This window comes from Acomys russatus, chromosome 18 (genome assembly GCF_903995435.1).
Source record: "Acomys russatus chromosome 18, mAcoRus1.1, whole genome shotgun sequence".
Classification (NCBI taxonomy): domain Eukaryota; kingdom Metazoa; phylum Chordata; class Mammalia; order Rodentia; family Muridae; genus Acomys; species Acomys russatus.
In genome coordinates, this window is record NC_067154.1 from 7,856,858 (window position 1) to 7,884,320 (window position 27,463).

General features: G+C 42.0%; 2 protein-coding genes across 10 annotated transcripts in view; one reads left to right on the plus strand and one right to left on the minus strand.

The window, feature by feature from the left end:
* Hmbox1 (homeobox containing 1) overlaps window positions 1-18,213 on the minus strand; it is a 135,728-nt gene extending 117,515 nt beyond the window's left edge. For all 9 annotated transcript variants that reach the window (XM_051160709.1, XM_051160705.1, XM_051160707.1 and 6 more), the window contains exon 1: window positions 17,921-18,213. The gene's annotated coding sequence lies outside the window, so the exon portion shown is untranslated. The remainder of the gene's footprint in view (window positions 1-17,920) is intronic.
* Window positions 18,214-18,554: 341 nt separating this feature from the next.
* The window catches only part of Ints9 (integrator complex subunit 9), an 84,422-nt gene continuing 75,513 nt past the window's right edge, over window positions 18,555-27,463 (plus strand). Inside the window, exon 1 of the mRNA XM_051160714.1 lies at window positions 18,555-18,712. Within this exon, the coding sequence (XP_051016671.1) occupies window positions 18,704-18,712 (9 nt within the window). The 5' untranslated portion in view covers window positions 18,555-18,703. The remainder of the gene's footprint in view (window positions 18,713-27,463) is intronic.

Consider the following 27,463-nt stretch of genomic DNA (forward strand, 5'->3'; position numbering starts at 1 on the left):
GGCAGGAGGATCACTGTGAGTTCGAGGCCAGCCTGGTCTACAAAGTGAGTCCAAGACAGCCAAGGCTACACAGAGAAACCCTGTCTTGAAACCCCCCCCCCCAAATCAGTAAGAAAAACATAAAATAATACACATTAGAGATCACAAAGAACAAGGCCCTTGAGCAGTCCTGGGAGACACATCAGGCTGTATAGATGCCCTCTGAAGGGGAGGAATTTAACATTTAACAATAACATTGCCCACAAGACTCTCCTGTGTGGAACTATTTCAGGTGCCACTGATGGTGGCTTGGCCTTGGGTAACGTGTAAGAGGAAAAGAGAAATGGTGACAAGCAGGAGCTGCGTGGAAATAAAGTTGAGAAGATGTAAAGGAGGTAAGAGTCAAGGACAGTGCCAGTGTGCTAGTGAGAACAGGTGTGCGACCTTTAATGTCGTTCTTATAGAACAGCCGGGGGAGGGGGCTCACATATCAGATAGTCTGCATGTCAGACATTTACATTACGACTCCTAACAGCAGCAACATTCCAGTTATGAAATAGCAATGAAAATAAGTTTATGGCTGGGGTCACCACAACATGAGGCTCTGTATTAAAGGGCCGCAGTGTTAGGAAGGTGGAGAACCACTGGTCTAGAAGCAACGGTGGAAGAAGACAGAAGCCCAAGTATGACTTCATGAGTATTAAGTAAGGTGCCTTTGAGACACTGAGAGAAAAAGTTTAGTTGGATGTTCAGTGGGGTAAACAGAGGCCTTGGCTAGTCTACTAGGAGAATCAGACAATGGGAACAGATGAGCCTGCTTTAAAAATGCATGTGGGTAAGAAGAAATCAGGGCTGAAGCAGAGCTGTGGGAAACCTGAGACCTGGGCAGACAAGAAGCAGTCTGTGAGAGACAAAGAAGAAAGAAGAAAACCGGGGAACAAAAGCGGGGGTAGAAGGAGGTCTTTTTAGTGGGAAGGGGGTTAAACATCGCCTATGAGGTGTCAAGCTGGAGGGATGAAACTTGCTCACAGACTTTAGTGCGGCCGTGCAGTTTTGAGGATGAGTAAGCATGCACACCAGATGCTGGTGGCTTGCTTCAGGAAACACGAGCGAGACTAATCAATAACGTCTGTGAAGGAGAAGGGAAGCACGGCAGGACCCAGACATAAAACTGCGGTCCATAGAACTTTATTTTGTTTACAATTTAAGTTGGAGGAACACCTGAATTTCCTTTAGCATTAAAGAGGGACTCTGACCCACATCAAGAAGCTTGAAAAATATAAGACACTGAAATCTCAGTGTCCTTTGAACGTAGAGTACAGGCAAATGTATGTGCCTCAGACACTGAGAACTGGTGACCCAAGCAGCCAGAAAGAAACCTCTTGCGATGCTGCTCCAAGACCAAGTATGATGACCATCACAAGCACCATCCCACTGCCAGCAGCTGCATGTAAACAGTAGTGCTGCTGTCCCAGCAGGAGCACACCTATGGCCTCTGCCCGGAGCTGCCTCCTACAGTCTTCCCACTGTACGAGATCCCTTCTATAGTCTTTCTATGGATTCTGATGGATTCCTAACCTCATGCAATAAATTTGCTCTTTTTCTCTTTCTTTGAGTCTTATAAATCCCAGGCTGGCCTCAACTGTTCTCTATAGCTGAGAATTACTTAAACTTCTGATCCTTCTGTCCCCCTACTCCTGCATGCTAGGGTGTCAGGAGTATGCCACTGCTAAATTTAATACTGTATATAGACCTAAGACTTCATATATGCTAAGCTGGGCGTGGTAGCGCACACATTTAATCCCAGCCCTCGGAGGCCGCGGGAGGCAGAGGCAGGCGGATCACTGTGAGTTCGAGGCCAGCCTGGCCTACAAAGTGAGTACAGGACAGCCAAGGCTACACAGAGAGACCCTGTCTCGGGGGTGGGAGGTGGGGGGTGGAAGACTTCATGTATGCTAAACAAGGACTCTACCAACTGAGCGACATCCTCAGCCCAGCAAAGACACTTTTTAAACGTATGTAGCACAGTCAGTGCTGTTCCATCTATGACACCTGACTGCTCAAGTAACTAGGACCAAAGATAACACACAGTGGAAATGGCTGCTTAGACATGAGGTTTGAAACTGTGACACAGACAGTTAGTATTAAGCAAGCAGACACAGGACTACAGATATACTTTTGTTTTGCTTTAAACAGAACCCCTCCTCTCCCTCCTTCCCTTCTCCTTCTCCCGCCCCCCCCCCCCCCCGCTTCCTCTCTGTGAGTGTGGGGGGAAGAGAAGCTGGTCTGAATCCTCTTGCCACTTGAGTCCTGGGACCATGGAAATGGGCCATGATAGGATCTGGTAAGTATTTTCTGAAGGAAAGCTGAAGAACAGGGTAAGGTGCTTTTATCACTGGTCTATCAATTCACTGTTCCCTCTGATCTTTGAAATGAGCATCAATTTTACTGAGAGTTGAAAGACTCCCCTTAAATATCCATTAAAGACAGAAAAAAGAAAGCAAGAGAAAAAAAGTAGTAATATGGAGATTTTTAAAGGTACATGTAAATTATAAATTATCTGTTTATAAGAACAAACAAAAATACATTGAAAATATTAAAAAATTCTTAGAACTCAATCATAGGATGGTGATGAGACTATAAGACGAACAATTACCTGAATAGGCATTTCACCCAAAATATGTATAAATCTCTGAAAAAAGGCCCACCATCAGCTATTGGAAAAACAAATTAACATTACTGACATGACAATGGCCAGCAAGGGTATGAGAGAACTGCCTCCTTACATCATAAGCAGACAGTAAATACTAGCAAGGATGCAGGAAAATCTGCCACCAATACACAAAGACAGACAAGTAACAACACAGAGAAACTGTAGCCCAATTCACCACTAATAAGAAAATAAAACAAAAGCTGGGCGTGGTTGTATCTGTAGTAATCCAGCACTAAGAGGCAGAGGCAGGTGGATCTTTGTGAGTTTGAGGCGAGACTGCTCTCCATAGTGGGTTCCAAGATGGCCACAGTTACATATTGAGATCCTGTCTCAAAAACCTAAAAATAGGACCAGGCATGGTGGCACATACCTGTAATCCCAGCACTTGGGAGGCAGAGGCAGGTGGATCTCTGTGAGTTTGAGGCCAACCTGATCTACAAAGCAAGTCCAGAACAGCCAAGGCTGTCTCAAAAACCAAAAAAAAAAAAAAAAAAAAAGCAATTTGGTAATTTCTTTAAAACTAAACATAAGCAATATCCTCAATGTCCTCAAATTATCCACCAGCTACTGAATAAGCACATTTATAAACAATGGAAAATTATTAGGCAACAAAAAGGAAAGCAATACTAATACATTCCACAACATGCATGAACTTCAACAAGCTCTCCACTGCTGGTCCTGCATTTAATCTATTGGCAACTTCTTTGGTGGTAGAGTGTGTTTATATGTACAAGATCTGGATTGAGGCTCCAGCACGGAACAAGGAAGGAGAAGAAAAGGGAAGAGGAAGGGAGAGGATGGAAGGAAGAGGTAGAGAATATAAAAATACAAGTTAGAATTGGTAATACACACTGTAATTCCAAAAATCAGTTAGTTGAAACCGGAGCATTGGTAGTTCAAGGGCAGCCTGAACTATATATAGCCAGGTATTGTTTTAAAAAAAATGATAAAAAGAAAAGAGAATACTTTGGTAAGGCAGGAAACTATCTTACGGTATTCAATATACAAAGGTCTAAATGAAGGTAATACTGAAAAAAAAAAAAAATCATAGACGTTAGGTTGGGCTTAAAATAGTTGCCAAACAGGATACAAGGCTAGCTAGTAGCACACTCTGAAGCACACACTTAACGATATTTCAAGACAAGAGTGTGTTCTTAGCACTGGATTCCATCTCAAGCACCAGAAAAAGAATTAACTAAATAAATAAACCCCTAGGAAAGCAACTAGTGGGAGACCAAAACAGGAGCAGTGTGCCTTGTAGGTTAAGCATCCTGTTTGTCCTGTGCTAAGTCCTTGCAGGTTAAGGCTTGTGTTTGTAATTAAGAATAAGTTCCTGTTTCTTCGCTCTGATGTAAACTGCAAACATGTTTTTCAACCTACACTAAACCTGTGACCCATTCCCATGATGTATACACTAACCCTGCTCCTTCGCTTTCACGGTGTCTCTCTAACAATGTGTAACAACAGACCTGCTGGCTCCTGTAAATACTTTATCCCTCCCACAAAAGGAACCTCAAGAGGCCAGCAGGGACTGCTCTCTTAAAAAACAAACAAACAAACAAACAAACAATTTAGGGAGAGGCAGCTGGACTGCCAAGTCATGGGTGCACCCCAAAATAAAGCTTGCTTCACTTGGACAATTGCAGATTTGGTCTTTCTCCTCCTTTAGGTTTAACACTAGAACTCCGAAAACAGATAACTTAATAAACTCCAAGATATACAAGGCTTCCCTGGCTACTTCAAATAATCAAAGAGTCTCTACTACTCCTATCACCAAAAGTAAAGAACATCATTCTTTTTTAAAGAGATAACCGGTGACTTCACTGTCCCTTTTCCTCCCTGATGCCCTCATGAATCCTATCAATCTGGGGCAAAGCAGCTCACATGTAAGTTAAAGTTACCGTATGCTTATAGAGGGCTGTATGTGTTTTGTCCTTACCTGAGGGGGGCTGTTCATTAGCTAAGAAGACAGTGAGCTTACTTTGAGAACCATTTACAACACAGATCAGCTTCTTACTCTTCACTCACAAGCTCCTGGCTAGACTCCATTTAATAATCACGCTGTCTAGGTACCCCTCCTAAGACAACTGACAGTGGGAGCTAAGTGCACTGGCTAATCTTGGTTTTCAAATGCACTAGATCAGGAATCTGCTAAGATGCAAGCCACTGGGCAAACCTGAGAGGGACTTTCCTGATGAAATTTTCTGAAGCAAGAAGACCCACCCAGATAAAAGGGTACAGAGGGAAGCTGTTGCTATTTGCTGCTTGCTTTCACTCTTGCTGGCAAGTTCATCTATTCCGTCGTATTCCTTCAACAATATTAGAACCAACTTCCTCAGGCCTCCAACACAAAACGAAGACCAGCAGCTCCGCAGGAATCCTCCAAGCCTGGTCAAGACTGGTACTATTGAGGCACTGACCTCATAGACTGAGCAGCAAGTAGCCTCTCAGCCTCTCCAGCACGGCAGTCATTGTTGGACTACCTAGACTTGCCTATGCTATGTAAGCCATTCCAAATACTCCTATTAATATACATATTCATTCTATCAGCTGTTCCTTTGGAGAACCCTGACTTATACAAAGCAAGCACCTCACACACTCCCCTGTGTGCCAAAGGTAGGCTGACTGACTTCCTTACTCTACGTTCCTCAGCAGGCCTTGCAGTGGTGGGATGCAATTATATATTATTGTCTAAGCTAGCAAAATGCAAGTTGGAGCACTTGTTTCTATAAAAAGTACATTACAGCACTCGGGAGGCAGAGGCAGGTGGATCGCTGTGAGTTCGAGGCCAGCCTGGTCTACAAAGTGAGTCCAGGATGGCCAAGGCTACACAGAGAAACCCTGTCTCGAAAACCCAAAAAAAAAAAAAGTACATTACAAAAAATAAAAGGTTAAATGTTTTAATATAATTTCAGATAGTTTACTAAAACAAGAAAAGTAGACATGAATCTACTGTAAAAGACTTAGGGGGAAGTAGGGCATTAAAATAAGACTCTCGGATTCTAACTTTAAGATACTCCTTCATTTTAGGGCTGGAGAGATGTCTCAGGGGTTAAGAGCACTGGCAGCTCTTGCAGAGGATCCAGGTTCAGTTCCCAGCACCCTCAAGGTAGATAAAAACTCTGTAACTTCAGTTCCAGGAGATCCAACATCCTCTTCTGGCCTCTGTGGCTACTGCATGCAGTTGGTACACAGACATACAATGCAAGCATACACATAAAATAAAATTTTAAAAGAAAAAAAAATCTTCCTTCATTAAAAAAAAAATCAAACTTGACATCATTAATGTATGGTGTATGCAGGACAAACTGATGATATACAGAGCCAATCCACGCATCCCAGTACTACCAGACTATGGCCTAGGAGCAAGCTTTTGGACTCTTGATACTGGTGTTAGATACATGCCTTAAAAATAAACACAAAAAGTTATAATCATAAGTAAAACTTTCACTGGGATGGGGAAATACTGGATGACCACAACACCTTTACAGCAGTACTGTCAATGAAACTGGCCTGCAAGCACTGCCAATTACTCCAATTGAGAGCTATAGCTCAGTAACAGTTAATGTAGATAAACTGTCATACATTTTGATTAAAATAACATATTTAGGGAATCACTTTTTACTGATTTTTGCTATATTAACTTTGTTTGCATCACCTGACTACTCTTGTTCAAATGAAGTCATCAGTGACAATGTTTGTCCACTCACCAGGAAGCTAAAACACAACCAGTCAGCATGTAAACTGTTAAGGAAGATAGCTTTACTTAATTGTCAGTGATTCTCATCTTATCCCTATCTTTTTCTGACATAAAGACAGAAGCAGGAGATTACCAGGTCAGCTGAGAAGCAAAGGTTGAAGGAACAAAGGGATAAAGGAACACAATTCCCAGCAGGTGGGAGAGGCACACAAGGACCACACCTACTCTCCCTTGCCTAGTAGGTTTCATTTCCAGTTATGTCCACCACAGATCCCCAGCACCATACAAAAGAGGCTCCTACATGTACGATTCAGAAGTTTTAATGTTCACTACCAAGTGGACGGTCAAAAATAAATGACTGCTCCTTTATTTACGATGTCCAAAAGCTAAATGACAACTAACCACTGAAAAGGCAACATATCTTTTTGCTTGTTTTGTTTTTGTTTTTGTTTTTTGAGACAGGGTCTCTCTGTGTAGCCTTGGCTGTCCTGGACTCGCTTTGTAGACCAGGCTGGTGCTAGACTCAGATGGCTACAGTCTATTCCTAGACGCCCGATGAGAGACAGAGTCCAGAGTGGATGCAAAAGCAAAGGAATTTTTATTAAACCGACGCATCAAGGCCAACCAAGCTCTGAGGAGATGGAAGAACCCATTCTGCAAGAGTCGAGCATTAAAATACCATATACAGAAGCAGAACTTAGCAACAAGGGTTAGTTAACAAGTGATAGGCTAACAATAGGTGACGTGAGGTAGTAAATTCCAAGTAGGGCGGGGTGGGGGCAGTAAGGCCGGGGCGAGGTGGGGGCAGTAAGGCCGGAGCGGGGTGGGGGCAGTAAGGCCGGGGCGGGGTGGGGATGGAGGCTAGAGGAGAAATTTTAACTTGTTCTTCTCATTTTACTGTTGCTTCGTTTGCCCTGATCGCCTGCAATTCTTTTTTTTAATTTTTTTTTTGGTTTTTTGAGACAGGGTTTCTCTGTGTAGCCTTGGCCATCCTGGACTCACTTTGTAGACCAGGCTGGCCTCGAACTCACAGCGATCCACCTGCAATTCTTAACCTGCCTTGCTCAGCTAACAATGCTATTGTTATGATGGCTAAGCCAAGCCACCTGGAGTCTTACATTGCTTAGCTAACAATGTCACTGCTATGATGGCTGAGCTCAGGCCACCTGGAATCTTACACTGGCTTTGAACTCAGCAATCCGCCTGCCTCTGCCTCCCGAGTGCTGGGATTAAAGGTGTGCGCCACCATGCCCGGCTAAGGCAACATATCTTAAAAGTAAATACAAAAGGCTGTGAGTGTAAGTATGTCTATAGGCAGGGCTTAGGAGTGAACGGACTGGCATGAGCATGTCAAGATGCGCTGGAAAATGTCTCCTTAGAGGGAAGGATTTAACTGGGTTCTATTATATAAGATCCTAACTGGTAAGACAAGGATATAGAAACATGTTAACTGAGTAACATGGCAAATACTAAGAGGGAAAATGTTAAAAACATGGGAGGAGAGATAACTCACCTAAATGTATCACAGAGAACATCTTTAGGAATAAGAAAGAAAGATGTTAGTCAAGGTGGACAGGAAATATTAGAAGCACAAGGGGCAAAAATTTTCAAACGAAACAGTAGAGTCCATACTTAATGACTATTAATAGTGCGATGAAAATCATTTTGAGGGTGCTGTGCGCCACGGAATAGAGTATGGAAGAGGCAGGAAGACTGCTTTTATGCTGCAATGATCTCAATACGTATTTATGTGAAATGTAATTAAGACCTACACATTAAGAAAATTGAGAAGAGACTAAACACACAGTGAAAAAATATTAGCTAGAAAGGTATTGCTTGCACTACAGAAGAATCCTAAGGGTTAAGGGGGACATGCAGATCCTGGAAATAGAAGCACAGAGCCACGAGTAATGAAGTGTTAGTTTAATCTACATAACTATCATAAGCACAGGGCAAATGTTCTCATAAGCCCAAGAATTCTATTAGGTTTATACTATTTTAAGTACATTCACTTATTTATTTACATATGTGTGAATACACACATGCACACATGTGCCACAGCACACATGTGGAGGGCAGAAGACAACGTTCTGAAGTTGGCTCTCTCTTTTCACCACAGATGGGTGCTGGAGATCAAACTCAGGTCATCCAGCTAGGAGGCAAGCACCTCTACCAGCTGAACCAACTTACTGGCTCCAAACAGAAACTGTTATTTATCCCAGCTTACAAAAGGATGTGCTGAAACACATGGACACTTAACAAAGAGTAAGTTATAAAAATGAGAGGTGCACCAGAACAGTCCAGCTCCAAAGTCCTTGTTCCTCAGCAGCTCAATGGTCTGACTCTGAGAACAGGGAAATACCCTAAAGAGGGTGGGGCTAAGGAATTCATTTTTAAGGGCAAAATTTCAAGATGTTTGATATTCTAAAGGTTTTATACACACACACACACACACACACACACACACACGTGTGCATACACATAAGCACTTAAGGAAATGAGCCAATGAAGTAGCCATTTTAGAGTAAATGCTTGGGGGCATAACACTATTAAAGACAATATCTAGAACACTAACTACACTCACCCAAAGCATTCTTCATGTCAGAACCTAAGAGCAAAAGCAACTGGAGAAGATGGACACACATTGCTTAACATAAGGCAAAAACATAGCAGGACGAAACATTTCCGTTTACTATAGATATTAACGACTACCTCAGATCCAAGCACTACACTGTCTGCGTTTTCCAAGTGCCTACATCAATTAGAATTATTAAGCATTTTTATGCAAGTCACATTCCTGAGCCCATCCCAGATTCTAAAAATCTGGAGGTAGCATTCAGGAAAATAACATTTAATACTCTGGATAATTTTTCCACATAAAAGCTGAGGTCCCCTTCCTTTGGTGCAGTCCATTGCTTACAACACTTTGACTCCCTTCCTTTCCTTTGTAGTTGGACTGGGTTCTTCTAGACTATCAGCTGACCATGCTTGATTTGTGTCTGTGTCTAAAATTCTCGGGCTGATTTCTAATAATCTAAATGTGGCTTTAGAGATTTCAGTGTTGAAATTCATACTAACTACAATATTGGGAGAGGAACTTTAAAAGGCTCTAGTTCCTTTCCCTAGGCATTGTGATTCTCCTGTTAAATATAATTGTTGGTGGATACTGCACAGAACAGACGTGTCAAGTCTTCCACTGCTGAATCTCTGCAGAACAAGATGGCTTATATGGTAGGTTTACTAGCTCAAGTCCTGTTTGTTTCTTCTAAAGTAGAAGCCAAATGTACTGGTTTGTTTGACCTACCACCACAAAAGCTTGCCTTTTACCTTTATTTTTATTTTATGCATATAGGTGTTTGCCTGCAAGTATGTCTATGCACCACATGCATGCAGAATTCATGGAGGCTATAAAAGACACTAAGACTGGAGTTCCTAATGGTGAACCATGTGGATGCTGGGAATTGAACCTAGGTCCTCTGAAAAAGCAGCCAGCGCTTATTTTTTTTAAATATTTTAAGTATATGAATTCTTTGCCTGATGTACGTCTGTGCACCACACGTGTGCAGGGCTTGAAAAGGCTAAAGGAGGGTGTCAGATCCCCTAAAACTAAAGTTATAGGTCACCTGTGAGCTGCCATGTAGATACTAGGAACTGACCTCAGGTCCTCTAGAACATGTGCTCTTAACCCCTGATCTCTCCAGACTCACAAAAGATTGTTATAAGGAACAGTTGTCATTCTATAGAAGATAAGTATGAGATAGACTCCAGTTGCTATAATAGTTAGGAAATCACCTAACATTCCTCATTCCCTTTGGACTTGATGAGAAATAGGAAAAAAAAAAAAAAAAAGAAAGAAAAGAAACAAAGAAAGAAAGAAAAAGAAAAGAAAAAAAGAGATGCTTTAATTAAAGCTACCTCTCCTCTTCCTTTTTTTTCTCCTCCTCATCCTCCTCCTCTTTTTGAGACAGGGTTTCTCTGTGCAGCCTCTGCTCTCCTTCAGCTAGACCAGGCTGTCCTTGAATTCACAGAGATCCACCTGCCTCCCAAGTGCTGGGATTAAAGGCGTGAGCCACCACCACCCAACCTAATTAAAGTGACTTCTATAGTGCTATTTTGTCGTCTTTCTGACTTACCTAAATGACTAAAATTTAAAAATAATAATAATGCTAAAATATAGTGTAGGTCTTTTGCTATATCTTAAAAAAAAGAAAAGAAAAAGATCCTTGAAGAAAAGAGTAAAGGCAGAGAAATCCTTTCTGTATCACCAAGTAGCTCAGCATACATTCTCAGACTTGCTGTGTGTGAATGCCCTGTTCAATCCCATCAAAGAACCCCATGCACACGACATCCAAATACCCACTTAGAGACGATTCCTTCTTACCTCAAGGAATAGGGACAGACTCACTGTCAAGTGTGTTCAGATTCCTCTCTTGTCAACAGACCCAAAAGAAATGTAGTATCACTATATTAAGAGGTAAGCCTTAGTTGAAGAATCAGTTCCAACAGCACCGTGGTAAACCACGCCCATCTATAATATACAAGTCAGTATAAGGGGAAGAGGAGACTGCAGAACTCATTGAGACAGACAGAAGCAGAGGGGGAAGTGAGAAACAGATGAGGCAGGATGCAGAATAAAGCTGAGACAAGAAATCATATACTCCAGACTAGGAGGAAAAGACTAGCTTCGAAGATTCCTAACAGTGTTCTTCGTGTAAGGGCTCGTTTCCTCTGACCTCTACCCATGCACCCTGACAAGCATATATGTAATTGTATGTGAGCACAGATACACATTCTTATTCATATTCTCTCTCTCTCGCTCTCTCTCTCTCTCTCTCCCTCTCTCTCTCTCTCCCCACCTCCCTCCCTCCCTCAACTTTTAAAAAACATCTAGTTTCATCAATCCCAAACAGCTATACCCTTATAACAATTTCTCTTTAAAGCCAAATAATTTCTAATTAAAACATTATTTATTGTAGAGTATACACCAAGAAAGAAAAGCGGAAGCCAGATAAATACAAGGAGGAAAAAAAGTACCAGGAAGAAAATGAAACCACTGGTAGCCAAAGGCCCTGCAAGGATGAATCCGACTTACCAGGAAGCTCCACTGATATTTATCTTATTCTTGCCAATGAAACAACTTCAAGTTCATTCTTTAGGGTTTTTTTTTTTTTTTCCCCAAAGCAAATTATCAATGCTGGCAATTAAAAATACCTCAAATTTCAAAGACAAAAATCATATGACCTATCTACCTTGTGTTAATAGCAGGAGCTGTGACATTTAAAAATTCTCTTTATCACACATGTAACAATAAGCAGCCCTTGATACACCTTTCTGGTACCCAAACTAAGGCAACAGTATCTAAATCTCTCTTTTATTCTTTAAATCTTTATTTCTCCAGAAATAATTCCAGAAGTCCTTTTTCTTAAGCTAATTTCCTTCTAAGTCTGAAATAAGACTATGACATGAGCTCCGATTCATCTGGCAAGTCTGCACTAACACCAAGACCAACATGAGATTGAATAGGTGTAATTCTGCATCTCATACAAAAGCTAGCATCTTACTGCCTTGGAAGAAATATATTAGCTGGGTGTAGTGGTGAGCACCTCTGATCCTGTCCTGGCAGTCAGAAGGCGAGAAAAGAGAATCAAGGCATCAAGCCAGTCTGGCTACAGAACGAGGCCTTGTTTCAAAAGAGGTAAGAAGAGAAGGGAGGGTAGGAAGGGAGGAATTCATCTTAATTTCTCACTTTCACTGAAAGCTTCATCCTTATTGTGAAATTTCCCCTTCTCTCTCTGTACCTTACAGAATTTATGTGTGCATAACCAGCAGGGAAAGCTGAATGAAGAGGGCAGCGCCCTTTCCTCTTTTTGCAGCTCCTTATGAATGGGATGATACAGCAAAAGCGCCCTAAGGGCTTTGTGAGGCAATCCTGAGAAGTGCTTTCTCTTCTATCCCCATTTTACAGATGATGGCACTGAGATAGAGGCATTTTAATCCCTTGCTCAAGGTTACACCGTGGTGGAGGCTGTTTTTCACACCGGTGGAATGACTCAAAATTTAAATTTATTTGAAAGGCCGCAGAGCCACTGAAGGATTACAGGAAAAGTATGGCTGACAATCAAATTCACATTTTACTTTGGCAAGATCCCTCAGGTACCAGTGTAGAATGACTAATGAAAAACGACTGCATGCAACAAGATTAGTTAAGAGACTGATGTAATGAGTCAGAAACGATGAATTAAGAGAACAGCAGGAGAATAAGACGAATACACAGATGGCAAGACCAGCTCCATCTCATGGCTGCAAGGCTTGACTAACCGAACCAGGCGCTTCAGGATTTAACACTATTACTACTCCTTATCAAAATCACAAGGTAGATAGTTTCAGTATTACAAAGTTCTCATTTCAGAAGAACTCACATTTAACTTTTCCCTGTATAAAAACTGAATCCTGGACCAGCAGGTAGCTCAGCAGGTGAAGACATCTGCTATTAAGCTTAAGGGAGTTCAACCCCCAGGACCCACACAGTGAGAGAGAGAGCCAAATCCTGCAAGCGGTCTTCTGAAACTCACGTGTACACCATTCCAGGTGTGTTTATTCACACATAATAAATAAATACATGCAAAAAGAATATGACTATATTCACTAAAGTTACTGTTCCTTTGCACTTCCATACTGGTCCTAAATATGAATATTACTAATGTTTCTAATACAACACATATGGGCCTCTGAGAAAGGATGGACAGAACTACCAAGTACATTGCCTTAGTTTGCTTTTGATTGCTGTGATAAAGACACTATGACTAAAAGTAACGTGGGGAGGAAAGGGTTTGTTTAGCTTGCACTTCCACCTCACAGTCAAGACAGGAACTCAAGCAGGACAGGAATCAGTCTGGAGGCAGAAAAGTGGCGGTCACAAAAAGACCTATTACTGGGTTGTTCCTCATGGCTTGCTCAGCACTTTCTTATACTTCAGAGGGCCACCAGCCCATGGGCTTGCCTGCAGTAAACTGGACCCGCCTCTTATCAATTAGCAAGCGACAAAATGCCCACAGACCTTCCCACCGGCAATCTGAGTGAGTCATTTTTACAACTCAGGTCCTCTTCCCATTTGACCTCAACCTTTTTCACAGTGACCAAAATGCAAAAACAAACAAACAAACCACAACAACAGCAACAACAAAACAACAAAAAAGCAAAAACAAAAAACCCAAAACCACTAGTCAAGACATATATCCAGTAAATATTTCAATCATAATCAACAACCTAGTGAAAATATAAATGGCCTTAGAATGGACTAGAATCATTTCATCACTCAAAAAGTGTCAGGTGGGCGTGGTGGCACACACATATAATTATAATCCCAACATTCAGGGAAGCAGAGGCAGGTAGATCTCTGAGTTGGAGGCCAGCTTGGGCTATAAAGCAAGTCCAGAGCAGCTAAGGCTACACAGAGAAACCCTGTCTCCAAGGGAAAAAACAAAAACCAACCAAGAAAAAAAAAAACCCACAAGAAAGAAGTCAAAAATAAATAAATAAAAATAGCCATGACAACAAAGCTAAACCATTGTTTCAGAAATCACTTAAATTACAATTTTTATCTTTTGTTCACAAGTTTTCAATAAACCCACAATGTTGTTCCTACATCATGGGTCCATAAACAGTGATTAACTAAAACCTAAAAGTTTTACATTTGATAATCACCAGAGAGTGTCTCTACTGGTGTGTATCTATGCTGGATGGTTCCTCAGTCTCAGTGAAGGCCATCTTGGGCACAGCTGTGTCTAGGAATCTGAGTCACATACTAATTATTTAGTACCAGCTGAGGGAAAATGGCAGACTGAGAGGCTCCCATTTGAAAGAACTGGAGTTTGGCAGACTAGGTTAAGATGATGCTTTACAGTGATAAGGGAGCCTCAACGTTCCTATAATGTGGACAGCATGACTAGTGGCTACTCTGAGTCTCTGCTATGTGTGAGTCAGACTGGTTTTACGGCTGTAGGTCTGATACACACAAACACACACACTTTATATATTTGAGTACATATATGAATATGCATATATATAACACTCTAAACACGCTCCATTTTCTATTCATAACAGCCTTGTATAAAGTTGTACAAAATTGAAAAGAAGAAGAAAAATCAGTAGTTAACAGAAAAAATCTAGCCAAAGGACAGAACAGTAAGATTCTGAAAGCCAAAATATCTACGTAGAGCAGGGACCTGTGAACAAACCCAAGCACGTTTTTACTGGGTGCTTTTAAAACTAATCTATATGTGTTCACCATTTTAGAAAGGTGAAAAGTACACCAACTCCTATTTATGAAAAATAATATTCTGTAATAAATGTGCAATTTCTAAGAGAAATAACCCACGTTTAAAGAGCAGAATACAAAAACAATAGAAAAGCTGCAATAGATGATCCCAACAATAAACCAGCTTTTGATAGAAACAAGGTATCCAACTGAACTTTGGAACTAGAGACAGAACTAACATGACACAAAGGAGACTTGGACAAATGAGTATACAATATACAATGAAGCAAGCAAAACACATCAACCCTCAGTATAAAATTGCAAGAATAGAAGAATGAGATCTTTGTTACAGTATGTGAAATAACTTAGAAAACAGAGATATTAAATTTCTACTTGGGCTAGAAGCAGAGATGCACCCAGCTGTGCAAATGAAGCCTCTGGAAAGGCATTCAACACACTGCTAAGGGCTCCTTTCCTTGATGCACTTTGGTAACTAAACACATTTGTGTATATGCAGTGCACAAACTAGCAGCAGATTGGTTAAAAACAGCTTGCATTTTCAACTTCCCGTAAAACAAAGGCCAGTTGTTTTTTGTTTTTGTTTTTTTTTTTAAAGAAATGATCAGATTAAAATAAATATGTCTTTACAGTTATAGGATAAAATTTTAAGCTGAATAGGCACCAATGCCCTCGTTCTCTATTTTTTTCATAAGCCATATGACTTCCACATGCTGAGAATGTTTTATGCTTTAGCCTGCAGTAAAAGCTTTACATCATTTTAATGCCCCAGCGCTCAAAATGCAACAGAACCAGCCCAGTGAATGCAAGGAATATTTGGTGTCCATGGAGTCATTTTTACCAGAACACTAGTCAAAAAAAGTTTAACGAATGCTTTCCTCATAAGTAACTTCGTATTTCCATTGATGAAAAGAAACAAAAAGAAGATTCAAGGAAAGGGTAGTATCTTGGCGTATCTTAGTTTGTTATATCTAAAATGATTATTAAACATTTAAAAATTCCCTAACTACTAGACTTAAGATAAACACAAGTAAACAATTATTATGTTGTTATATGAAATTTTCTTGCAGTTTTTAAAAATTAATGTTTCAGGTTAAGATAAAGCTTCAAGCAAGTAATTCTGAAAATTCCAGTTTTCAGGAAACCAACGGATTGGTTTGGAACAGCACATCTGGTATACAAAATTCTCCTCAGGTCAAATTAAATGCAGAATGTTTAAATGCAGAATGCATGCAAACAGCCCCTTATCAATGGGAATAATCAACAGCAAAAATTTCAAATCAAAGACTAAACTTACTATAAAATCTCAGTGTATCTATGTGACTTTCAGGTGCTATGGAATTTAAAAGCCCATTGCTGATAGAGGAAACATTTAAGAACTAATATATTCTGAGCAAACATGTAAATACATTAAAATTTCAAGTCAAAATAGAAATGATGCCCACTACTCTTTTAGTTATTTAAAAATCTGTGATACCACAAAATGATCACAGAGAGTGGTTGAAGAAGTTGTATTCTGGACTGAGGGAGTAGAAAATATATGATCTTAAATTCTCCTGGTGTAATGTCATTAAATATTCAAGACTGTGAGAAACAAGAGACGTTCATTCCAACCCTAATTGAAAATTGAAAAATAAAATCAAATTTCCCAAACTTGACTTCTAAGCATAACCCAACCAGATCTAGCAACTTAGCTGTGCAGTTTTAATAAGTTTAATGCAAAGCACTGCAAACCTGATGGGATCATTACTTGTGGCAGAAATGCAAAATAAAAACAAATTCGGGTCCTTTTTACTTAACGACGGCATTTTCTAGTGAAACCACAAACAACACAGCCCGTATTAGCACAAACTAAGCAAAAATGCACAGGAGGTAGTATGTCCATCGGGAAGAGAAATGTTCTGTGCCAAGGAAGGAAGGAAGGGTGTGGGGGAGGGAGGAAGCAAAGAAAGATAGGAAAAGAGAGGCAAAGATTTCTATTATCTGCAGGTCCCCAGAAAAAGGAGCACGTGACTATACCCTATATAACACAAGAAGCTTTTTGTTGTTTTTTTTTTTTTTTAAGCTTCAGACAAAAATAAAAATAGCAATCACTTTTATCATTCAACTTTACACAGCGGGTATTTTTACTGCTAAGTGTATTCTTTGCTTCACTCACCCAGTGCTTCCTCACTCTTCCATACCAGTTTTCAGGCAAATGTGAGACAGAACAGGGTGGGGTAGAAGAAGAAAAAACATGTAGCGCCTTTCAGCGCACCGCCAACCCTCTTCCTCGCAAATAATTCCCAACAGTTTTTTGAACTACGAAAATAAGTCGCCCTATCTACCTAGGGGCACACAGCAGACATTGCCTCTCATTAGCAGACATAGATGCGTAAGGCATTTAGCACCGAGACTCCCAACCCCACGTTCCCGAAATTTTAAATAACTGGCAAGCCACGGAGCATGAAGATGACAAGATACCTCTACTTACTGTTTCGGGGTGAACGTGGGCGGAGGACTTCTTTCAAAGTAGCCCCAACAGTGTAACCAAAACACGGTTCCGGAATAAAATATTAAGAGACACTTTTCCTTTCCCACCTTTAGCTGCCGACTTGAGGAGGCAAGGAGTTTGGGGTGGAGACTGGCCCAGAGGAGGACACCGAGTGTGAACTGGACGCCAGACACGAACGAGTTGCTGAGCCCCCCCCCCCCCAAAAAAAAAACCCTGCACAAGGTCCACAGACCAGAAGTCCTGCCCGGGACTCAAGCATGCTGCCCAAGCCCAGGCCGCTTATCTCTGACTGGGGCTATGTAACTTACCATCTACAGACATTCCTTCAAGACGAGCCCAGCACCCAAGTACACGTCACAGTTTAAAACACAGCGAGACGCTCCCCCAAACACACCAGCACACCTCGAAACCACCTCACAGTTTCTCAAAACTCCTAAGCAAGGAAAGACCCCACCTCCAGAATTCAAACCTTCCGCCGGTCCTGGAGACCTAAGAAGTTAGGGAGCCGTCGACGCTTCTCCACACCCGCCCCTTAAAAACTGCCCCACCCCACAGCCCGCGCACGGCCACCCCTTTGGAAGTCCCCCCACTTGATCCACCCCCCCATGCTCAACCTAGCCACTCCAGACATCCATCTGTGGCGCCTACTCACTTTCTCTCCCGCTCCAATCCCTCCAAAACATTTTTTTTCCCTTAAAGTAATGAGAGAAGTGAGGAAAGAGACTTGAGGTAGTCCGGTTTGCAAACGACCCCACTCACCTCAGAAACCCAGCCGAGTTCTCTGCACCGGGTTCAGCCCCCTCCCCAGCGTCCCAGCGCAAGGCTGAGGGAGGGAGGAGGAAGGCGGGAGGGGGGGGAGGGGATCTTCACCGCGGGGCGCCCTGCGGGAGGGGCTGAGGAGGGCTCCAGGCCCGCGCAGGAAGAGCCGAGGGGGGAGGGGAGGCCCTTATCTCCCAGTCTCCCCCTGAAAACCTCCCTTGCCTCAATCACACCAGACTGACTGTCTTTGTCTGGCTGACAACCGCCATATTGATAGCAACAGCCCGGCTCCCACCTGCTGCCGCTGGGCATCCCTGGGAGTTGTAGTTTCCGGTTCCCTAGAGGAAAAGCGCAGAGCTGAGTGTATGAAACCCTAGGGAACTACAACTTCCAGGAGGCACTGCGACTACACGCCTTCCCACAGGGAGGAGGGCAGCCGGGAGCTGAAGCGGTGCGGACTACATCTCCCAGAATACCATGGATGCCAGACCCAGATGAGGGACATGATATCATGCTGGGATGGAAAGGAATGATGAATTGGCGGCGGCGATTAATTTGAGCGGACGGAAGGAGGTGTTTAGAGAGAAAAGGGAGGAAAAGGAAAGGCGCCCACAGTTCCCATGATGCCTGCAGTAAAACTGCATGTCCCGTGATGCTCCGGAAAGTGCGTGAGACGGGAAGACTCCAAGTCCCGCGATGCTCTCGGCTACGGAGATTGAACCGGAAGACCCTTCCTTGCCTTGAGAAGTGAAGACACTGATATTGAACAAGCAAAAGTCCGATATGAAACTGGTGAGTTTCCGCTACTAAGTCAGAGGGCAAAAGTAATGTTGTATCCCTTTGGACTCTGTCGCCTCCACCATCACTTGTCACAGGGGGAAGTCAGCATTAAAATGAGGTAGACTGTGGCAAGGTGGGTTTTGCGATTTGGATTTGAATTCCCTCTTGCACACATCCCACACACCCTGCATCTGTCAAGAGGTCTTCATCACTGTTTGTGAGGTCCCTTTGGCCAAACATGAAGTTGAATGTTACATTGCTTCACCTTCGAGTTATGGATAGGCTTCAAAACTTGGTCATGTCTCTTAGCTTCCACCTGGAAGTTATAATAGGTAACCAGCCTCTTTCCACTTAATGAGCACCTGTGCAGACTCCCGCCTGGTGTTGCAAAGCCGAATTTCGATCTGAACAGAAAGTAGAATCTATTAGAAGTTCTTCCATCCACTCATTACATATCCCGTTACTCCTGCCTCTCGAATTAGGAAAAAACGTTACTAGAGAGTGTTCTTGAAGGAGTTAGCTAAAGCAGCGTTGAAGCATTCCAGTGTAGGGCCCGCGTGTAATAAATGACTCAAGATGATTCATGCCTCCTGGAGGAGTCACTGTGTGGCACAACTCAAAACGCTTGGCTCACAGGCGGACTTCTCAGATTCTTGCTTTGCGCCATTTTACACAACTTGATGGAATAAGTAATAGAATAATGAGAATTGAAAGCAGGGACGAAGGGCCTGTTCTCAGCCTCTTTTTTTTTTTTTTTTTTTTTTTTTCATTTGTTTTGTTTTGTTGTTTGCTTGTTTTGTTTTTTCAAAGCAGGGTTTCTCTGAATAGTCTTGGCTGTCCTGGACCCTCTTTGTAGACCAGACTGGCCTCGAACTCACAAAGACCCGTCTAACTCTGCCTCCCGAGTGCTGTGATTACAGGGGTAGGCCACCGCACCCTGCTATTCTCAACCTCTTATACCCCGTATTCTAACTACCAACTTATTGTAGAACTTTCATAATTGCTACATGGAGAGAAATGTCCTCAATAAAGAGTGAAGCGTTTTGGTAGGTTCTGTTTAAGAAGGAAGTAATATGCAAACGTTTATTCCAGTAAGTTTGTTTGTTTGTTTGTTTTGTTTTTTCAAGACAGATTTCTCTGGTAGCCCTGGCTGACCTGGACCTCTCTTTATAGGCCAGGCTGGTCTTGAACTCACAGAAATCCACTTGCCTGAGAGGCCTCAGATCAGCTTCCTTTTGGCAATATCAGAGTTTATGTATTTGTTTGTTTGTTTACTCATAAAATCCTCTTGCTTGGCTCATAAACAGGAGTTAAAATGGGGAAGGAACAAATGAAAAATCAGCCTTTTCCTTTCAGAATCAAAAGCTGACACCAAGAACAGGAAGTGTTCTAATTAACACTCCCCCGCCTCACTTTCAAACCAGCTGTAGATCCCATGATTAATCCAGTAATTACAGTCCACATACCAAAGCATTTTCAAAAATACATTCTCAGTAGGTTAAACTTGTATGCTGTGCTTAACAAAGGGTTTGAGTAAATTTTCTCAGGTCCTTAGGTTTTAACTTTGCGTACTGCTTTTGGAATGTGAGGTTGGCTGTGATACACACACACACACACACACACACACACACACACACACACACACACACGCATGAGCCAGGCATCTATGTAGGTCAGTGGCAGCATGCTTGCTTAGGATGCACAATGCATTGGGTTTGCCCTTCAGCATGGGGGTAATGAGATCTATTGTGACACATGTCCATGTTTCTGAATGACCTTGTCTTTGAGATGAGACTTTGCACAGCGCTTTTCCACAACACAGCACATAAGATATAGCTACATCTCATTGGTTCCTCTCCCTTAATGAAAATTCCTCGAATAGCTCTGCTAATATACTTTTGTAGTGGTTTGTTTCACTGGCACTTGGAAAGCAATGAGACCTCCTGTCCTGGTTGGTTCGTGTTGTTTGTTTCATCAGCTTGATGCAAAGCTAGAGTTAGTTATCTGGGAAGAGGAGCCTCGAATGAGAAAATGGCGATATTAAATCTGTAGGGCGTTTTTTGTTGTTGTTGTTGTTTGTTTGTTTGTTTTGATTGATGATTGTTATGGATGGGCACAGCCCACCATTTGTGGTGCTATGTTCCTGAAGCTGATAAGGAGGCAAGCTCAGCAAGCAGTGGGGAGCAAGTAGTAAATAGTGTTCCTCCATAGCCTCTGTTTCAGTTCCTGCCTCCCGGCTCCTGTTTTAATTCCTGCACTGGTTTCCTTCCGTGACAGGCTAATGAGAATATATAATCCAGTTGAACCCTTTCCTTCCTTTTGGTCATGATGGGTGTTGCTTTTTGGTTTGGTTTGGTTTTGTCTTTAGTTTTGTTTTGTTTTGAGACAGGGTCTCACTATGTAGCCCTGGCTGTCTCGGAACTCACTGTGTCGAGCAGGCCTCTGGGGAAGTGGGGGAAGAGACTCCAAGTTAAACAGATTCAAAGTGATAAATCAGGGTCTGAGTCCATGTCCGCTGCTTAGTGAGGGCTGAGTCAGAAGTACCTGCACAACGGCAGCACAGGGCTAGATCAACTCTTAGAGGCGTGCAGACCGAGGTTACAGCCTTGAAGATGATTATTGGTGTTGAGCATAGTAGCACGTATCCATGGTCCTATCCCTGCAGAGGCAGAGTGATCTCTGAAAAGTTTAAGATTATTAAAAGCACAACTAAGTCAACTTGATAAACAAAATGAAAGCTGAATACAGAAATGACTGCAGCTATATCAAAAAGTGCAGGTCTCAACACTCCATCCCTTTGTAAACATGAATGATTTTTTAAAAATTAGTTACCTCTAAAGCTAAAGGGGGCACTAGTTTCATACTTTGTATTATGACCATCATCTGCCTAACTGTCCAGCTTTACTGGGACCGCAGCTAACTCTTCACGTTAGTTAGCTTTTTGTTTTTCGCATGTTTAAACAGTTTCTTTTATAGGATGTAAGTTTTCTAACTTGTCACTTCACTTTTTTTTAATATAAGTATTTACTTGTATTTATGTATGTGAGTGAGTGCCTGCTTATCTGTGTGTGTACCATGTATATGCAGAAGCCCAAGGAGGCCAGGAGATAATGTTGGATCCTCTGGAACTGGAGTTATAAGCCACCCCATGTGGGTACTGGGAACCAAACCACAGCCCTTCTCAAGAGCAACAAATGCTCTAACCACTGAACCATCCCTCCAGCCCCTTACACTCCAGTTTCTATTTTAAAGTGTATTTTAGTATTTTGCATGTATGGGTGTTTTGCCCCCATACACATCCCTGCAACATGTGCATGCCTGGTACCCAGGCAGCACAAAGAGCATGCCAAATCTCCAGGAACTGGGGTTACAGACAACTGTGAGTGCTGGGAGTCAAACCCAGGTCAGATCCTCTGGAAAAGCAGCAATGCTCTTAACCACTGAGCCACCTCTCCAGTTCCCTGCACGTCACTTTGTTGATGGCTTTTCACGCTCAAGACATTGAATGCCGCTGGGCATGGTGGTGCACGCCTTTAATCCCAGTACCTGGGAGACAGAGGCAGGTGGATCTTTGTGAGTTCAAGGTCAGCCCGGCTACAAAAGGAGTCCAATACAGCCAAAACTACACAGAGAAACCCTGTCTTGAAAAACCAAAAAACAAACAAAACAAAACAAAAAGACATTGAATATCATCATAATGTGTGAGGAGTTCTTAAGATACTAACTCAAGGGATTTAACAACTGCCTATATTTATAATCATAATATACATTATTCTCACAGCTCTGTTTAACAAAATAAATCTGTTGGTATTTCCAATTTTAGTTATTTTAGAGGAGATAAGAAAATTGGAAATCTATCTTCTAAACTGGCACATTTCAGAGCACATGAGCCTGATCAGGCACGCCCTAGTGGTCAGTTCAGCTAACGATGAGAAGTAGAAGTCACTAAAGTCCTGAGCCATAAAATGCACGAAGCACACTGACTAACAGCAGGTGAGCTGGAAGCACAATGGCCAGGGATCTAGTCGGTCAAGTAAGTGAAGGGACTAGTATGCAGGATGCCGGCAGGATCTTTCTGAGCTAGTTCCACTGGCTGCCGGAATCTTTGCACGGATGTTTATTATGCAGCCACGGTATACCCTTAACATTCAAAGTTTTATGTTTGACCCCAAAGAGCTATGCACGGAATTATGTATAATTTTGCTGAGACACAAACCTGAATGGTACTTTGGGATTAATGGTACTCCTGTTGAGTAAGGTACCTTGCCTCTGCACCCACTATGGCTCCTGACAATTGCTGTCACTCTCTCCTTAAAGGACTGCAAGGAAAGTCATCTTGAGCTCCACCATACCGTGCTTACTGGGTCTCAGGAGAGGAACCGTATACTACTGTGGTACTTACAAACTTAAAACTTGGAAAGGCCACAGGCTGCATCAAAGGTCTAGGCTGCAAAACAGTTTCGTATTTTACCTGTTCAAACTTAACACACCAGTACTCTGGGGAAACAAGTGGAAAATAGTACTCAGGTGCAGTTGTAGATTATATAGATGGTCTTTGTTTAAAACAGCAGATCGTGCCCCAAGGTCATCTAGCAAATCATTAGAGATTAGGGTGTGGTTGGTCCTCGCCTGGTATGCGAAAGTGCTGGCTTCTCCTTGACAGACTGACAGATTCTTTTGGCTTTCTTGGTGTTGAATGAGGAACAGAACATCTTTTTCTATAGATGCTAGTCCTTCAAAACCTCACCAGAATGTGCTGCCTGTGTCGCAGTTTGACTGTTAAAATGTCAACCTGATTTCAGGCGGTTCTGTTTTTCCTCTCTGGTTGATTAGTGCGCCCTCCTGTGTCCCTCTCATGTAATGTCACATCACGCCTTTTGAAACCGGGACTTTATCACAGCCCCAGGAAGATAGGCAGATGCCTTCCTTTCTTAATTTTCTCAAGCTCCAAAAAAGGCCTATGTGGCATATAGCCATGCAGCACACCTTGTGCAGTAGTTCCCTGTGATAAAAGTGGACATTTTGCATTTCGGAATCCTAAACTGTTTCTCTGAGATTTGATCTTTCTTTTGTAGTTAGCAAGGCAAAAACTATATAGCTGGCCGACTTTTTTTCCAGGAAGCAATAGTTGAATGGGGTTGGGTGGCACCTCTAACTGTGGCTCCTGGGTTAAGCCAGTGCTGCTCCAATAGAGGTGACTCCTCTAACAGTGACACTTGTGCCAAGTGGCTTCCCCTGAGTACCCATAGCCCTTTACCATTTTCTCCTGTCTGCAGTGTATTTTCGACAGCTCACAGCAGGGAGGGTACAGTCTGGCCTCCAAACTCAGGTGGGAAATGTGTTCCTCGCTTACTGAGTATCAGCAAAGATCCACAGATAAAGCATCCCTCATGTCTCCATCTTCACTCCTTCAGACACTTAGCAAATATTCTTGAACACCTCTTTTGTACTAGGCATTACTCACAGGTCTGGTATATTGCAGAGAGCAAACCAGATACATTTCCTGCCTTTATGAAAATATACCTTGCTGGGTTTACTATAGCATTCAGACAGTGTTAGAGTGAGTGCCATGGTTTAGATATATTGATCACTGGGTTAAGTATTCTTGTAATAAAATAGTAGAGATTTTAGTTTTACTTGTAGCCAATAATATGCCTCCTTAAAAGCTTTCTTTCTTTCTCTCTTTCTTTCTTTTTTGGTTTTTCGAGACAGGGTTTCTCTATGTAGCTTTGACTGTCCTAGACTCCCTTTGTAGACCAGGCTGGCCTCGAACTCACAGCAATCTACCTGCCCTCTGCCTCCCAAGTGCTGGGATTTAAGGTGTGCACCACCATGCCCATCCTTAAAGAATGCCAACATTTTTTTTTTTTTTTTTGAAGACAGGGTTTCTCTGTGTAGCCTTGACTGTCCTGCAAAGTCAAGGCCATCCTGATCTACTTAGTGAGTTCCAGGCCAGGCAGAGATATTTAGTAAGACTGCCCTCCACCGCCATTATAATAAACAAACAAACAAATCAATAAATAGTGTGGTACCATAAGCAATCTTATTTTTGTTAAAATATTTTTACATAAACATTTATATTATAACACATAACCATAAGCAATCTTTAAAGAACCTTTTCAAAAGATCCCTACTGTTGTTTTGAAAATGCCAGTGTATGAACATGAGGCATTAAGTGAATGGGATTATGGAATCAAGCAGGTTGGCAACAGAAGTGAGCAGCAAGGATCCTGCAGACCTCCAGACAAGGCCCAGCTAGAAGCCAAGAGCTGGCATACTCGGTAGGACTACAAAGAGGGTAGATACTAGTCAAAGGTTCTGAGGAAAAGTAAGACAGGGACACAAAAAACAAGAAAGAGACTAGAGAAAGGGGGTTTTGTTTTGTTTTAGGTTTTTAAATTAAATTTTATGTGTATGCATCATGTATGTCTGTGTACCAGGTGAATTTGTCATGCCCAGTGAGGTCAGATCCCCAATGCCCCAATGAGGGCATCAGATCCGCTGGAACTGGAGTTAGAGTGTGCTTGGAGACTAGAGCCCTAGCCGTCAGCAAGAGCAAGTGCTCTCAGCTGCTAAGCCAGCTCTCCAGCCTCTAGAGGAAACTTGTAAGAGAAGAACCAATCATTGAGCAGTGTCAAGAATTTGTTGTGAGAAAAGCAAGTTTAAATTACTCCATATTTGCTGTATGTCCAGCCTTAAAGATCTAAAAAGTTTAAGTTTATTGAAAGCACAACTATAAGTGAACTTTAGCTTCCGCCAAGATGGATAGTTGGGCAGATGATGTTCACAAAGACATCTCTTCGGTACAAACTGAAATTCGTGCCCCCTTTTGCTCTTAAGGTAGCTGACTTTTTATAAATCATTCATGTTTATAAAGGGATGGAGTGTTGAGACCTGCTCTTTTTGATATAGCTGCAGCCATTTCTGTATTCAGCTTCCATTTTGTTTATAAGGTAGAATTAAGTTCAAATTTTTTTAACTTTTCCAAGAAGCAGTTATTCATAGAGGACACTAGCATTCCCTGCCAAAGGGTCAAGTTAACCTACACTAGATGATTCAGTGATGTCATAATTCATACTTTCTTATCTACAGACTTGGCTACCCTCTGGCTGCACTCTAGTTATCTACACATTTGGCTACACTTTGGATGTACTCTGAAAGACCCTAACCACTACCTAACTCACCTCACTTGTGACCAATCAGCTCAAAGGTTAGCTGGTAATACTTTGTCGAGTTAGCCAAAAATGTAATACTGCCCTCCCTATATCTTTTACATTTGCCTTTTGTATTTTGTTTCTCTATAAAAGGATTGCCTGAAAGCAGGCCGATGTCACAATTAGGCTCCCGAGTCCTTCCTGTGGCCCTGATCTCGTTCAGCTTGAAAAAGGCGTTCAGTAAACCATCAGTACCTCGCTGAGATTGGTGCCTCAGTGGTGTGTGTGCTGATTCCTGTAGTACAGCCGGAGAAAGTTCATAACAAAATGTCTGACGTAATCAAAATCTCAGACTTGGGACTTAAATAGATACCGTCTCTTTCTTTCTTTCTTTTTTGCTTTCTTTCTTTCTTTTTTGTTTGTTTGTTTGTTTGGTTGGTTTTGGTGGGGTTTTTTTGGGGGGGGGGGTTTCGAGACAGGGTTTCTCTGTGTTAACCTTGGCTGTCCTGGACTCATATTGTAGACCAGCCTGGCCTCGAACTCACAGGGATCCACCTGCCTCTGCCTCTGCCTCCCAAGTGCTCGGATTAAAGGCATGTGCCACCACCGCCCAGCTGATACTGTCTTTTTCTAAGTACGGTTTCTCTGTATGTTCCTTTTTCATTAAAATAAGTCATATGTGATGATTAATATCTGTTGTCAGCTTGATAGAGTCAAGAATCACCTGGAAGATTGTTAACCCCAGAGATAGGAGGAGAAAGACCACTGACCCAAATCATCATGGCCAAATTAATTAAGCAAGCTTTTTTATTCTTGTATGCAGGCTGCCTCCCCCTAAGATGGGGCTTGAGAGGTCAGCATTAGATGTGAGGAGGACAAGGCTTTGTTTGTTGTTGTTGTTGTTTTGGTTTTGGTTTGTTTGTTTTCATGTTTTGGCTTAGTTTGGTTTTTTGAGATAGAGTTTCTTTGTATTCCTGATTGTCGTACAGTATGACAGCTACTTTAAACTCTTGTTGCCATAAATTCCCTGCCATAATGGATTGTACCTTGAACAGTGGCCAAAATAAGTTGTTCTACCTTAAGTTGCTTTGTAGGGCATGTGCCCAACAGTAGGAGAGGCGCTAAGGTGGCATGGTTTTGCCTTCTAGTTAAGGCTTCCTGCCCACATTTATTCCAATATGTAGAAATAGGGATATAAAGTGATAACTTTAACAAAGGCCTTTATAATATTTACCATTTTTTATATTTTAAACAGCTTTATTGATGTATTATATATCATGAAACACATGCATTTGAGAGTCAAACATACTGGTTTGTTTTGTTTTTTTTTTTAATAAATTTACAGAGTTATTCGACTATCATCACCATTCATTTCTCCAAAAAGATCTATGTCTCTTATCAGTCAACCTACTGGGCAGTACAGCCTCTAATGTACTCTTTGTCACTGGAGACATACTCTTTCTAGTCTTTTCATATGAATTGATTCGTATACTGTGTAGTCTTTTATGTCTGACTGCCTTTGCCACTATGCTCAGCTGTGGGAATATTTTAATTAGCATGTCTAACTCCACTTTGCGCATTGTTGTCTAAGATGTGACAAAACATACAC